This window comes from Haemaphysalis longicornis, unplaced genomic scaffold (genome assembly GCF_048455015.1).
Source record: "Haemaphysalis longicornis isolate Haplotype H1 unplaced genomic scaffold, Haemaphysalis longicornis Haplotype H1 scaffold_4, whole genome shotgun sequence".
In the NCBI taxonomy this organism is placed as follows: domain Eukaryota; kingdom Metazoa; phylum Arthropoda; class Arachnida; order Ixodida; family Ixodidae; genus Haemaphysalis; species Haemaphysalis longicornis.
The window spans coordinates 116,334,636-116,349,893 of record NW_027526361.1 but is presented as its reverse complement, the minus strand read 5'-3'; the positions used below and the strand labels follow the sequence as shown (position 1 = coordinate 116,349,893).

The 15,258-nt window shown below is 44.1% G+C and overlaps 1 protein-coding gene across 1 annotated transcript; it reads right to left on the bottom strand.

Moving 5' to 3' along the window:
* Nucleotides 1–4,425: 4,425 nt before the first annotated feature.
* LOC144179290 (venom serine carboxypeptidase-like) lies at nucleotides 4,426–13,178 on the bottom strand. The gene is made up of 4 exons (XM_077707589.1): nucleotides 13,015–13,178; nucleotides 11,736–12,038; nucleotides 9,376–9,712; nucleotides 4,426–5,435 (listed from the first exon to the last, which is right to left on the bottom strand). Exons 2-4 carry the CDS (start codon nucleotides 12,027–12,029, stop codon nucleotides 4,573–4,575), a joined length of 1,494 nt encoding a protein of 497 aa, XP_077563715.1. The 5' UTR covers nucleotides 12,030–12,038; nucleotides 13,015–13,178; the 3' UTR covers nucleotides 4,426–4,572.
* Between the last annotated feature and the right edge of the window lie 2,080 nt (nucleotides 13,179–15,258).

The following is a 15,258-nucleotide window of genomic DNA, read 5'->3' as shown; positions in this document are numbered from 1 at the left end:
TAGTTGTGTACGCCTCCTTTTGTTGCATCAACTTTTTTTTCCTTATGCACCCTTGGTGTCGGTGAATTTATTTGCAAAACTCAGCCTAACTTAGGATAAGTTGTTTCTCAAGGTTGGCATCGGATAGCTCCCCTCTTTTCAGAGGTCTACTTTCCAGTTTCTTTTTCTTCTTCTTGTTTTTTCACCCTCAAGACGAAAGAATAGTTTTAGACATCATATTTAAGACCGCCCTCCGACCTCGCTATTCTGCAGGGAAAATAATCCATCCTCGTAGCGACCTTCTCTCCTCAAGTGCGAGAGTAGCCGGGTTGTCCGTATATCTTCCCTTATCATGGATGCTGTCCTCACGTGGAGCACGGCAAAAGCACTGTAAAATTGTCGCGACACTGACCAGCGAAACCACGTAGTTACGAAAACCACCCTAACGGCCACAACACAAAGAACGCCTCTCCGGCGGAGCACGCAGTCAGTTCAAAAACTTCCACTCCGCCTGCTCGCCTGCTCGCGGGCAACGCCTGACGTCACACCTGCGGCGACCAATAAGAGCGGCATCTCTTTTTTTTGTTTGTTTTGTGTGCTCCTCGTGTCAGTTCCCCTCTCCCGCAAAGTTGCGCCCGGAACCCAGTCAAAGAAGAGTCGCCAAAATTATGACTATGTTCTGTGACTCCCTTTTGACTCACTAAGCGTAAAAGGTAGTCGCGGCGCCGGGGACTCCCTTTTGACCACCTTTTTTCTTAGAGTGAAAGGTGAAACGTTGAGAGAAAAAAGTCCGAAAAAAGTAGAAAGCGGAAACTGTACTTCGGCCTTTAACGAGTGACCTAATGGACAGTTTGGTATAAAGAATTAACAGAAGTGGTATTTAATGTTACAGTTACTCTGTGAAAACGTAAAAGTAACTAGTTACAGTTACAATTAGTTACTGAAAGAAGAAACTAGTTACCGGGAATCCGTTACTAGTAACTAGTTTCTGCCCAAAACTCGGGGTGAGTCATGTCCCAGGGTCCATACAATGGGGATTGTAGGTAAGTATGGAATACCTTTGAAGACCTTGAAAGTTGCCGGGGGTACTCTACGCAGGAGGCAATGCCGGCAGGCTTGTTGAAAGTCGGTGATCGTGGTTCGATGGGTGGTGAATGTTGGTACCCTCGTTGTCGGTGGCTGCCAGGGTCGAGCGGGGTTATGGTGGGGTTTGGACGACGTCGGTCTAGCGAGCATCCAGGTCGAGGAGTACTTCCGTTGAAGGTGTTGCACTCTAGCTTTGCGTCGGCCAGGGTAATATACGGGATGCATCTGACGTGGAATTGTTGAAACTTTGATAGTGGTTTGGATGTGGGGATCTGATCTGATTGGAGGGTTTAACGCGCCGACGCAACGCAGGCGATGAGGCGCGCCGTAGTGGAGGGCTCCGGATTAATTTTGACCACCTGGGGATCTTTAACGTGCGCCGAAATCTCGTACACACGGGCGTTTTTGCTTTTCGCCTCCATCAGAAAAGCGGCCGCCGCGGCCGGGAATCGAACCCGCGACCTCGTGCTCAGCAGCGCAACGCCTTAGTTACTGAGCCACCGCGGCGGGTTTGGATGTGGGGAGGGAGCGGCTGACACGCGTTATGGGGGTTGAGTGTGGATCGGACCAATGCCCTGAGGAGAGGCCGGTCTGTCGGGGCGAGTGACAGGCGGGCCATTTGACTGGTGTGTTGTGCTTCGAAGAGCTGGGTGAGGTTGTCATGCAACCCCAGTTTAAGCGGTTTCTGTGTGGTGGCGAAAGCTGGAAGGCAAAGTGCGATCTCGTAAGCTCGACTGCGTCTAGCTCGCTCTCTTCTTGAGGTTTGAGTCGTACAGAATTAATATTGTAAGTGTGGTGGGTGATGGAGCGTTTACGAGAGAATAAGATTAGTTTGCATTTCAATAAGTTAAGGGGCATAAGTCAATTATTGCATCATAAAGCGATAGTGTTAAGGCCATCTTGTACGGTGCTGTTATCATCGAAGCTTTTAATTGCAGAGTAGAGGACACAGTCATCGATAAAAGTTTTAGTTTGCTTTTTGTGTTAGTTGGCAGATCGTTTATGTAAATTAGACATAAAAGTGGCGAACTACTGGCGCCCTGCTTTACCCCAGATGTAACAGCTGTGAGCGATGATTGGCTGTTATTAGCAAACATGAATTGCATGCGGCCTGTAAGGAAGTCCTTAATCCAGTTTATTATGTTTGTAGGTAAACCGAGGCAAGTTAATTTTGAGAGCAGGTGGTTATGTAGAACGCGATCAAATGCCTTTGCAAAGTCTAAGAAAATGGCGTCCGTTTGAAGGTTGTTATCAATGTTAACTAGAATGTCGTGGGCAAACTCAGCGAACTGTGTTTCGCACGAGTAAAATTTCCAAAATCCATGCTGGTATAGAAAAAATAAATTCATGCTTTCTAGATTATTCATGACATGAGATGCTATTATGTGTTCTAGAAGCTTGGACGATATGCACGTAGGAAAAATAGGGCGGTAATTAGCTGGTGAAGAACGATTGCCTGATTTAAAGACGGGGGTTGTCTTTTATTTTTTCCAGTCATCTGGAACCTGGCCTGTGCGTACGGGATTGATCAGATATTAGACATAGGATTTTACTTAAAACGAGGATAGTATTTTTGAGTACGAGATTAACTCGTAACGAGATAGTACGAGATTAACTTACTGTTAATCTTGTCGCAACCGGCAGATGATGTTAACTTCAGTGTACTCATTATTTAGGCTATACTTTTAGGACTAATTTGAATGTCGGGCTGTGCACTGGATTTTCTGTATGATTTAGCTGTGATGGATTCGTTGTTAGCGGGATGGGACACGGATGTAAAGTAGTCGTTGAGAAATGTAGCACAATTACCACTGTCTATGGGTTGACCGTCCGGGTTTGTGAGTTCAAGTTGATTAGTGTTTGACTTAGGGGGGCGTAAGCGCCAGAACTTGTTGGGGTTAGTTTTCAGTATGGATTGTGGGTTCGTTGAAAGGAATTTTTCATTGGCATCAGCTATTTCTTTTACGTATTGAGTCCCACATGACTGGTAACGGTCCCAGGCTAGTTGTTCAGTTTTTAATTTGGCTGATCTGTAGAGGCGTTTTTTTCTATTCCGAAGGCGTTTTAGGCAGTTATTAAACCATGGGTTGTTATAAATAGATCTAACAAGTAGGCTAGGAATAAATGTAATTTTGAAGTTTAAAAGTTTATTTTTGTACAATTCTCAGTTAGAATCAGGACTGCGTGTTTCGTAGGTTTTACGGAACGAAGAATAAAATCGCTTAAGTTCATTGCTAATGGCGCCGTAATTACCACGCTTGTAGTTAGTAATCAGTTTGGTGCGAGCCAAAAGCTTCTTTTGTGTTATCATGTATCTAGTAACGACAACCAAAACAGAACAATGTCTTATTATACCCGCACTTTTATTTTGTGAATGTGTTGTTTGTGTTACATAAATTGTCCGCATTTTATGTGGTCGTGAAACTTACAGACTGCGTACTTTCAACATGCCCGATCATCATCGTTTCTTTTCCCATTCTCTGGAGAAAACTACTTCGTCACTAAACTGTATCCATAATTTAAACTAGAATCGCATGCTAGGACAATTACGTCGTAATTTCCGTTCTGCACCCGTCTGATTGAAAAAAGTGCTATATAAAACTTTGGTTCAGCCTAAACTTGATTACGCCGTATGTATTTGGGATCCAAGCTCTGAAACTCTGAATAAATAATTATAACTAGTCCAAAAAAACGCCGCTTGCTTCATCCTCCAGAACTACAGCACGACAGCTAGTGTTACATCAATGAAAAATTCCTTGCACTTACCTCATCTGGCTGCTCGATCGGCTCATCTTGTTTCATAAAATTTATTACCACAATTCTTTTTTGCGCACAGCCCTCATTCCCCCACCTTCCTATGTTTCGTCCGCACTGATCGCACTCACAAAGTAGGCGTTATGACTTGCCTAACACGTGCTTTCAATCATTCATTCCTCGGACATCGAGCGAATGGAACCACCTTCCCGGACCACTTGCTGGCATCCAAGACAGCGAACGCTTCCGCGCTGCATTATCATCAATGTGATGCAAGGTGTCAGTGAAACTGTACTGTTGTTGTTGCTGCTGCACTTGTTTCATTTTTTGTTGTATTGCTGCTTCTACATCAGTCCCCATTCCCCTCTGTAATGCCCTTGGCCTTTAGAATAAAATAAATAAATAAATAAATAAATAAATAAATAAATAAATAAATAAATAAATAAATAAATAAATAAATAAATAAATAAATAAATAAATAAATAAATAAATAAATAAATAAATAAATAAATAAAAATAAAAAAGAGAAAATAAATAAATAAATAAATAAATAAAAATACGTAGGTGCAGTACAGAAAGAAGTTGCACACTTGAGCTTTGTACGACTTTCAGGTTGAGCAAGTAAACAAGACTTTAATGATACTTGCAAACAGGGTTAGTATGCGGCATGTCGGCGCTAAACTGCCGTTTTTCCTCAACAATTCTCCGTTTAACTGTTTTTTCCGCTGGTATATAAAGGTTTTGCGTCAAGCACTAAGAGGAACTGGTGTTGTTCGCAATCTCTTCGTCGCTGAAGGGTAAATCGTTGATAAACCTCGTCATCATGTCCAGAGAGGCCTCCGGCTGATCCAGAGGAACGTAGTGACCTGCGTTGCGCACCATCACCAGTCTAAACTTTTCCGCTGATCGGCTATAGCCATACACACCGTTCGAACTCCCTTTGGACCCGTTGGTAATCGACTGTGGCCACCAAATTCGTCTTGAAGCTGCCTCCAGCTCTTTGGCACCCGACCAGGGTATGGTAGCGAGAAATTCCTCTGTGCCTGTGTAAGGCACAACAATATCAAGCTGACCGCTGTAGAGGAGGACTTTGTAGTTGTCCATTAAAACATGCATATAAGGCTTGGCACTATTCATCAGATCACCGATCATGTGTGTGATGACACTTGATCGGTCATGGAAAGGGTTCGATCCCACATGAAGGGCTTGCCTCACCGATGCTGTCTGGACGAAGCCTTCAAATGAATCCGTTATGGCAGGATCCTTAATAAGAAGGACATTGTGAAAACGTTCGTAGCCAGTGACATTCCCAAAATACGTCGATGGTGGATTGTAGTATTCGTTGGGAAGAGCGAACATGAGCTCATTGATGACGAAGAAGGCATCTGTATAACGACCATCGTTGATGTAGTTCTTCGCGACGTTATACTTTTGATTGAAGTACGAAGCCTGCTGGCGGTCGAAAAGTCCAAGCTGATATGTGTGGTTGCTAATGTCAAGCTGGATGACCGGGTCGGTGAATCCGTTACCGTACGCGATGCCCTTGAGATTGATGTTGGCGCGAAGCGAGTCTTTCGCATCGTGGATTGCGAAAGCAGTGGCCGGCACGAACTTTCCTGCAAGACGCAGCACCAAAATGAACGTTTAAGAGGCAGCAACTGTTAGACTGTCTCGCCAACTTTTTGTATGTTTTGCAAAGAAAGGAAGTACTTATCGTGCGGTAATTTTACCGTACCTTAAGGGGCACTCACCTGCTAATATTCTTATGGGGCGTACAACTTCATGACTGAAGGGCTTCAAAACCACCGTGCACCTATACGACAGGACTTACGAGTACATAGAGATGTTCCTAACGGACCAGGTTGCTGATTTTAGAAATATGTCACTTCTGTACTGAAATGAAGACATAAATCTTTTGCTTGCTAGACAGCCAGCGCCATCTAGTGAAAACTAGATAATCCAAAATGCGTTTCTTGGTTATTATTTATTTCAGTAAGAAAGAGAAATCTTTCTAACAGAAGCAAACGAGGACGTTGGGAACATTTATATGGATTTATAAAACTTTTCGCATGGGTACTCCGCGGGTTGTAAGCCTTTGGGTCATGAATTAGTAACTACCATAGGAATGTGATCAGGTGATTCCCCTTTAAGGGGATTTTTTGAGCCTCAAGAATACAAAATTTGTGGCGAAACAGATAGCGTGTCACCATCAAGAAAGATTTCACTGGAAGAGATTATAGATGTTTCTTAGGTATTTGAACATGACTTTTCAAGAATTTTTAAGTAGATTGCACGCAAGAAACGGGAACTTCACATAAAATAACTCATAACTAAACGATCTTTCTGAAAGGGGCCATGCAGACAAAATGAAAGTTGGTTTTATGCAAAACATTTCGTGTTTTATAGTGCCCCCAGCGCTGGCCCGGCAGCAAATGATGCCGTATTCACCAAAAAATTAATCAATTTAGGTTAAAATTTTGATTTTCCCGCCAAATTGTGTGTTTTCTGGACGTCAGCAGTGAAGCCATAAGTGCGCGTATTCAAACAAACTTCCACTGCGTCAATCGGCTCTGCAGCCTCGCTTGCCGTTATTCCTCCAAGATGGCGCTACCCCACTCCTGAACGGACCGTTGTCCGCCATTGCTTTGTTTTTGACCGTATTTGCGCGTGGGTTGTTTTTGGTACTGCAAAAGTCATCGTTTCGTGAAACATAGGGTATGCTCCGCATACAGGTTCACGTAACACAACGTCACTTCCGCCAGTCGGCGGTGTCGTGTAAGATAACTACAAAGTGGCGGAGTGCTGCGCAGCTAACACAAGCATAGTGCGCCCAGTACCAACAGCAGTGCGCATCGGTACTTCTATGCCTACGTGTACTTTCGTAACTTTCATTGTTTACCGCACCATTCTTACTGCTCTAAAATGAATATTCATTCCATTTAAGCGCAAATAGCTCGTTCAGTAAGCGTATAAGCCGTGTTTAATTTGCGTTTGCGTTTGTCGGCCTCAGCCAATCTCACCGCCGGGCACATATCACATCATAGATTCTGTTGCGGGAAATGAGCCAGTGGGACGCTAGGCCATTCTCTTTTTTCCTAATTATATAGCTTATTTGAGCGAAGTGTACGTTAAAAGTGGTGTCAGTATGATTCTAACGGGGCAATCTTTCGAATAAACCAAACTTGTGTTTTGTCTGCATGGCCCCTTTAAGGATCCTTTGCTTAATTAAGGCGCCGTTTTAACGTTGATGATGTGACGACTACTTGCATTCCTAGTATTGGGCTAAGTATACAGCATCAATACTCCGTTATGCGTTCTGCTGGCAACATAGATATATATCTTCATGTTGACATTTTACGTACTGCTTAAAATTGGTCATGAAGAAAAACTAGGAAAGCACTTAGATTTCATATAAAGCAGCGAGATAAGCGATTTATTTTGTCTGAAACGTCCGATATAGAACTTAAAGTCTTTTATAGGACGTGATGAAAACGTTGCCGAATGGGATTGTGTCTGTTCTCCACGGGAGCAAGGGGCTTCCTGCGCAGAGAAATGGCACTGGGCTTCCAAAAAACGGAGATAGTCGTCTTCTTCCAAACGGGGATTTTTGTTGCAAGGAGAAATTCTTCTTGGTTCTACAGTACAGTCCTACAACACGTTTCACGCCTGGAAGGTTTAGTTACGGCCCCGGCAAAGCAATAAAAACATACGCGCCAAGCGATTTTATGGCGTGAGCAATGGATGGGGCATCACGCAGCTCCATCAACACAGCCCTGTGGCTGTGTCAAGGGATTCGCGCATGTCACCAGAGGGGGCAGAGCCCAAAAAAAGTGGAGAGAGCACGTGGACACAGCTGCCTGCGATAGCGGAGAGAGTGACACCGCAAAGGAGACTGCAAACAAAGTGAGCCTCCTGTTGCCTGCTGCTCTCTTTGCCCACTCGCTAGCCTTTCCGTGTGCCCTGTATTGGGCATTTCCCTTAGGTGCACTCCACACCGCAGCTAAACGGCCGATCTAGGTGTCCGTATTGTTGTTATGCAAGTGGTGTTCCCTGGAGTAATGTCACTGCGGCAGTGCCGTTGCCATGCATGTTGCACTGCAGTAATGTTGTTTGGTGGGGAAGCTTTTTACAGAGTATTGGTGGCTTAACTAGCTTTACTTTTGCTGGCCAAGAGCCGAGCCATGCCGTTATCCCGTAACATAGTTTTGATAGACCTCCAAAGCAACATATTTATCAAATTCTTGATTTTGGCGTAGTACCCTTTTTGCCAGCACGTTTTGTGTAAACCTGGAGCTCGTGCGGGGGAACAATTATCGCAGAAAATAATATGTTGATGCAGATCAGGAGGTAATGAAAGAACAAAAAAATTGTCTCGATGCAGAGATATATATCTTCAAAAAACAGAGGTCAAGGCAGGGCACACACAAAAAAATCGACAACCCGAGACCTTTTGCGTGTGGCGTCGTTTACACTGTATTTTTGATAACGTATAGCAAGACACTCCCCGTAAGACCTTAGGGCGCATACCCACAAACTGAGCGAAATGCATCGCACCATAACGAAATGGCGCTACATAAGAAGGAAAAGGCTGAGGTAAAGTAAACAACTTATCTATTGGCTCTGGTGACGTGCACAAACTACCTGCCTCCTTGCTGAAGAATTGTGTCGACAGAGGAAGGTTTTTTTATGAATACCACTCGGAGGCACAAAAACGATGTAGATGCAACACAAACTCAGCAAAATGACACGAAAGCAATAATCACGGCAGTGGCACGGGACGAGGGACACGTCCGAATTTCTCGTAATATGCCTATAACACGAAAACCACTTCAAGAGCAGTTTTTTTTCAAGAACATAAAAAAAAATTCTGAAAATGCACACTGCTAAGCCACCAGAAGAAACTTTTACAGATTTATGAGAGCGAATAAGCTGCCCTGTTTTCGTAATAGCTTTCCGCTACATGTTTTCATCACCCGTGCTTTTGTATTTGTGCTTTCTTTATGCTTTCTAACTTCATTGCATTCCCTTTTTTCCGTTTCTTTTTGGTGTATAGGAAAATTATTTGTTAGAGGTGTTTTTACTTCTAATCGCAAATGACATATGTCCGGTTTTTAGAAGCAATGTAACGCACTTTCTAGCCATTGAGATGGCTACGCTAGATCTAGTATTAAGGATATATATATTTGCAGTCATTTGGAGTTTGAACGGAACCGGAGAGGGGCAGGCATCGGTGTGTGCGAGATATCGGATGCCACTGTATTATACGCTCGACATTTTTTCGCGTTATCAGAGTGGAGCCATGAAAGGCAGACAGTCTGTTTTTGAAGCTTTCGTGATAAAGGCGGGGTTTGGGCAGCATGCTAGTAGTCACTGTCCTGTTTTTGTTTATTTGTCCATCACACAATCTGTACGGTGTAGGCAATTTGCATATCTGTATGTTATATATACAGATTGTATATATTTGTATATAATTTGTATATCTGTATATCTGTATTTGTATGTTCAGACCGCGGGGCATTATGGTTACTTGACTGAAAGTTATTTGATGCCACTTACCGCCAAAAGATTCGCCAGTGACATAAAAGTCGTTTTGCGAGTAATCCGGAAAGAGCTGAAAAAACTGCTGCAGGAACTCGACCATGTCCCGTCCGACGTCAGTCAGGTTTCGTGCGTAGCCTTCGTCCGAGTCGGTGAAGCTGAACCCGGCCCCCACTGGTTCGTCGACGTATAGCATAGAGAAGTGTTTTACCCACGTTACAATTCGTCGTACAGGTTTCAGGGAGTCATCGTTGGGCAGCATGTACGGTCCGTGTTCGGCGAAGAATCCGACTAAAGACGATGATCCGGGGCCTCCTTGGAGCCAGGCTAACACCGGTGCCTTGTCCGGCCGCTCCTGTGTTTATAAATTAGTGATATTAATATATAACATTGGCGAAGTTATCGAAGGAAACTTTGACAAAATGAAGCGAAGTTTTGACTTCTAAGAAATACATAGGTAGCTCATTCGTTACCACAGGAGTACCGAAACTATACTACAGTTTCTATTGTTAATTGACAACAAGCTCACTACAGGCATGAACTTTCGTGCTTTCGTGAATTGTTTCTTCTTCCTTCGTATTCTTGTCTTGCATAGTTTTCCACAATTTACCAACGCAGACAGTGTCACAATAGGCCACCGGCTTTCCACTTCTAATCTCCGCTCCCCCTCCTCTTGGTAGCTTTCTTAAAATCGTGGCGAAAGAACGTCGGCCACCATTTTCCAGTTTAAAGTACACGTACCGAAAGGACTTTCGCTATCTCCACTCACGAGGCAATGCCCGTAACAATTATGGAAAGTCCATATGACACCCAAAATAGTTCATAAATTCGCTTTGGCTGCTCTCGAAGCGCTTTTTCTGTGAATAAAAGATAACGACAGTCACCAGCGCCTATATGGTTTGCGGCGGCAAGTGGGCTTTCTATTGAGGCGAATCGCATGAGCGGGAGGGACAGCCCGACAGCTGTGGTTACAAAAAGTGCGATTTTTAGGGAAGAAGGCCTTTTAGCAAAACTCTTAGCGCCCCTTCTCCTCCTTCGAGAATGAGGTTTTTTTGGCTATAAGAAAGCAGGCATTCTGCAACTGCCACACCTGTGCAGTAACTACTCATGGTGGTGGTGGAAACTTCTGGCATTAGAGTTCTTCAAAGAAAAGCACTATGCATTTCTAGTTCATTGGGAACGAAATAGGTGCCCATAATATTAGTTCGGAAGTTACCAAAAGGTGAAGAATCACTTACGTTCGAGGCGCTCGCTTGGCCCTTCTGACAAGAGGAAATTTTACACTGCCAAATGTATAAATCAGCGCCAAACATTTCTCATCTCAGGCTCACAGAAACCGTTCACAAACCAGTGCACGTAACTTAACGGCTGACGCGTACGGCATTGTTATGCTCAGGAACAACATGAGAGGATTTCCAACTCACTCTGCCTGCAGAACGCCAAACGTAGGGATTTCTGATTTTCTCTACTCCTGAAAAGGCAGTCTATCTGAGGTCTCCTTTTATTTTAAAGGGGTACTGACACCAATTTAAGGTGTTAATAATATTACACAGTCGCTTCATTTACTCGGCAGAATACCCTGGCGGAAATTTGGGCGGCCTGCAACGCGCAGGATATACTTGAATTTTATCTCATTCATCGCGCCGACGGTACAGCACGCGGAGAGGCGCGCAGCAAATAAACAAAGGCGTGGCATGACTCCGTGGTAATGAACAGAAGTGCGTGGCCGTGTGCCCCGAACGCTCGTCAGAAACTCGTGACGTCACTTGAAACGTGCGGCCTGGCGAGCGGCGACTGGGCTCTGGCGCGTTCTTTAAATGATGCACGTAGCCAGAGCTACACGCATAACCGCTTTCCAGAAAGGCAATCTTACCAAAAGTAAAGTACCGCACTCGAAAAAGGAGCCGATAATAAAGCCCATAATCGTAACAGAAGTCGCCATCGTGACTCTGCTTGAAACCGGTGCAGAATTTTCCGCCACAATGGTAGGCCTAACGCCTTCAGGCAGCGCATTCTTCTGATCTGATGCGGGACGGTCGATATCGCCTCCACCGGCCACCGCAGTGCTTTGACGTTTGCGCGTAACGGTTAGGTCATACCGTTGTTCTGTCAGGCGCGCCCTCTGGGCTGGAAGCGCTGAAAACCGAAATAGACGATTTTCATGCCGTTCGATATAAATAATTATAGCGCGCTCAAGTATTAAAAGTGCTGTTTCGGGTTCACCAGGCCATTAGGCATAGATAAAAGCAATCACGAAGGAACATAAAAAATTGGCGTCAGAACTCCTCCAACCTGCTATTGCCCGTGCACAAATAAGACGTACCTCACCCCGGGTTAGTGTAATTGTGCTTGTGCACTCATGAAAAGTGTTTACTCACAAGCGCTGGTACGAACCAGAAGAAGAGATTGCTGTTGAGCTCCCTGTTGACGGTCAGGTAGCCCGAGTAACTGAGCACATTCTCCAAGTCGTCCCCACCGATCCTGCCGGTTTTACTTCGAGCACGCGCTTCTTCAAGCTTGCCGGCGTCGATGAGCGGCGTCAGATAGAGAGCTTCGCCGTACCCATCTTCCCCGTTGGCGTTACTGCCAGGCGTTGCTTGAATAATTGGCTGACAAAGCAGGAACAACCAGGGCACTGGCGACGCTAATACGTGAGAAGCCTTCATTGTCATCTGTGGAGACTGCACAGAGAAAGAGTTAGGTACGAAGACACTCAGTAATCCCGTATAACACTGAAGGAGCAGTATTTTCTTTATGAAAAAAATAAAAGCAAGTTTGATTATGAACGTAATACCACACAGAAAGCTCAGCGAGCCGGATAACTTGCGTCCCTTATGCTTGCAGAAAAAAATTTCACAGAAAGAGCCTTTTTGAAGCAATGGGCGAAAACGCAGGTCGTTAAGACGTATATTTATTTGCTCACATGTGAACGAACTCTTTTTGATCCGGCCCCCATTTTGTAACGAGGAGAACTGCTTATAATTTCGCCTTCGAACACTTAGTAACTCAAGAATTTCCTCACTAGTACAGGGACTTCTTTTTGAAGGAGACCGTCGTTGCACTAACTTCTTTATTTAACCGAAACACTGAAATTAGGAGCCACATCCAATGCTTGTACCGCGCCTAAAAAAGGCGAGAAGCGGGTGTGTGCTACATGTCAATGCGGAAGATGACATGTACCACATGTACCGCAAACACTATGTAGCAGTGAGGACGAATTTTGTACGTACTACTAGGGGACGCCATAACGATTTGTATTTCAGAGCATGTCATAATCACCTTGTGACTTAGGACATACATCATCGTTGAAACTGCTCAATGTTCCGTCTGACACTGCGCCTAGTGGACAAGATTAGGTGATTTTATATAGTTAAAATGCTCGTTAATCACTTTCCGCTTAACGTGCATAAATAACTTTATTTCTGTTATTCATCGCAACCTTCTCTCTTGCACTTCCAAAAATAAGCTCGTACAGAAAAACTGCAGGGCTCGTCGGCTGAATCCTCCAGCAAACGTGGTTCGATCAGTGGTTAAACCTGCTATGCGACAAAGTGAAGCACATTATTATCTAGGAAGTCCGGCTGTGAGCTTTGTTGCAGAGGCCGAAAATCTGCGTTTTGCTACAGGAAACGTGTAGCTATAAAAATAGGCGTTTACCTTTTTGAGGGTAGGATGTATATGTCAGCACTGGAGTACGTGCGATATGTACCGGTTGTCTTGGGGATCACGCTAACTGGTTTCCATCAACTTTGGGAGCCAATGGAAGCGACTGCCATGAACTCTGGGGACCCGTTATGTGAGTCTGATGACATCCTACCAGAAAAAAAAAGCATTTGTTTTGTTCAGAGCGCGTGGTTTTCCGCACCATCTGTTTTTCCCGTACCATGGTTAGCGCCATATGTGTTTGTGCAGGAAATGAGGTGGCTTTTGAATGTGCTGCATGTGGGAACAAACATGTGCTTCAGAACAACCCTCTTCCTCGTCAATAAATTGAATAAGTTTTTTCTCCAAAATTAGTCAAATCCACCTGAACGCGATTTGAGATAAAAGCGAAAGTTTGTTACCGGACCTAAATGCAACGATCTCACAGCTGTTATATGAGGTGTTTTAAATGTCAGCTAGGAGAAGTGTACGACGACAAGTAATTCAAAGTTACGTGGAGGATTCGACCTATTTTAGGATGATAAGTTCGGATTTAGCTGGTATTGAATTTGGACGTTCAAGAGGATGGAGAATTCTTATCAAAAGTGTATTCAAATTGACTTTCAGGAAACTTACGATGGAGTTTTGGTGGAAAAGGCATTAAAAATATGCAGCAGGACTTCAAAAACACTAGAAATATACATTAAGAGCACGTGAGTCTTCTTGGCAGCATGAACAGCTCTCTTCTAATTCTTCCGGAGGATCATTTTTTTGGGGCACGCCTGAAGACACTCATTAAGTAAGCGATCTCTTCAGTGCCTTCCCATGAATTTCCGAAACGCTTGACAAGAAGTCTGGTCATGTCTTCTTCGTCTCCTTCACCGTAATGAAGTAGCTCATACCTACAGGGGGGATTTGCCATGGCTCGCGAGCGGTAAGCATTTAGTTAAGAAATAAAATGGCAAAGATGGGTCTAAACAAAAGAACAACAATAACCAGATTTACTCCATCCCGGGGGGAGACGGGATGGAATGATTCTCTCACATCTCTGAGTTTTATTTTCTTCATTTTGTCTTCTATTCTCTTTGTCGTTGACGTATAAGGACTGATCTTTCGCCGATCACTAATTGAAGTCGGGATCAATGAGAAGCCAACTCCAAAAAGCAAAAGAACTCCAGACAATACCCATGAAACAGCACGATCATCCAAGCCAAAAGCAAACTCCCATTGAGCAAATGAATTTGGCTCATTTCGATCCGTACTACAGCAGTATCAGGCTCATTTTCGACACAAAGTACGATCTGCCTACACGTTTGTAAGGCGTTATCTGACTTATTTTGTTAGAACCTCTTTTCTAGGGAAAGGGTGGCAAATTTTTCTTGTCACTGCAGTTTTATTTTGCTTAGTTTCGGCTTGCGGATTTGGCTCACTTCGAAAAGAGCGCACTAACTCTAAGTATTTGAAATGCCTTCCCACGAGAATTTGTAGTTTACGGGACATTACATAAGTGTCTTCCACGAATTAGTAAGCTTCAAGTCATCGATGTTGTCTCTATACGGTAGAAAAAAGTGCCGCATGCATGATCATTTCGAGCTCCTTTGGTTCTTCAGACTAGTCAAACCAATGCGATAGGCCGGCTGGTTGTAGCGCATGGTGTCGCACGGTGGTGAAACACGCTGTGCTATCAGTAAGAGCAATGGAAGTGATCTAACACACGTTGAATACCCGTTCCCTCTTTAGTTAGGCTGATTTTCAACACACTTAGACGTTTCTTTTTCCGTTGCCGCATAATATTGCGGTGTCAACACGGGAATGTTACTTTAGTTTTGATTGCTAATAACGCACTTACCTTTTTTCAGCTACCAAAGATGTAACTGCATTAATTTGGGCAGTCCACCAGCAGAATACTTTTTCGGCCTGGACGTGTGGTTCCGTAATCTATATTAAACGTAATTTTTTCTAACTTAAAACTGTCGGTTGTCTTACACTTTTCAAACATTGTGTTATGTTACTGGACGGCGTGCCGTGTATTCCAAAATAAATAAGAATCCTGCGTTGCTCCGTTGAGTAATAAAGCATGAGCCTTCTTATGACGCTTGAGGCAAAAGAATCGCTCTAAAGGGATAAATGCAGAGCATTCAAGCGGAGAGGCGAGTCACGCTGATACAATCAACCAATCAATCATGTTTTTATTTTCACCAGTACAGCATCCAGTGAAAAAGGGGGTGTGGCCGGAGAAAAAGCCGCTTGTTTACGGCT

Excerpts from the sequence above, each read along its gene's own strand:
- LOC144179290 (XM_077707589.1), bottom strand. The coding sequence starts at position 12,029 with ATGACAATGAAGGCTTCTCACGTATTAGCGTCGCCAGTGCCCTGGTTG. Across the intron at positions 9,713-11,735 it reads TCTGGTTCGTACCAGCGCTT|GAGCGGCCGGACAAGGCACC; the intron begins GTGAGTAAACAC and ends TTATAAACACAG. Across the intron at positions 5,436-9,375 it reads CACTGGCGAATCTTTTGGCG|GAAAGTTCGTGCCGGCCACT; the intron begins GTAAGTGGCATC and ends TGCGTCTTGCAG.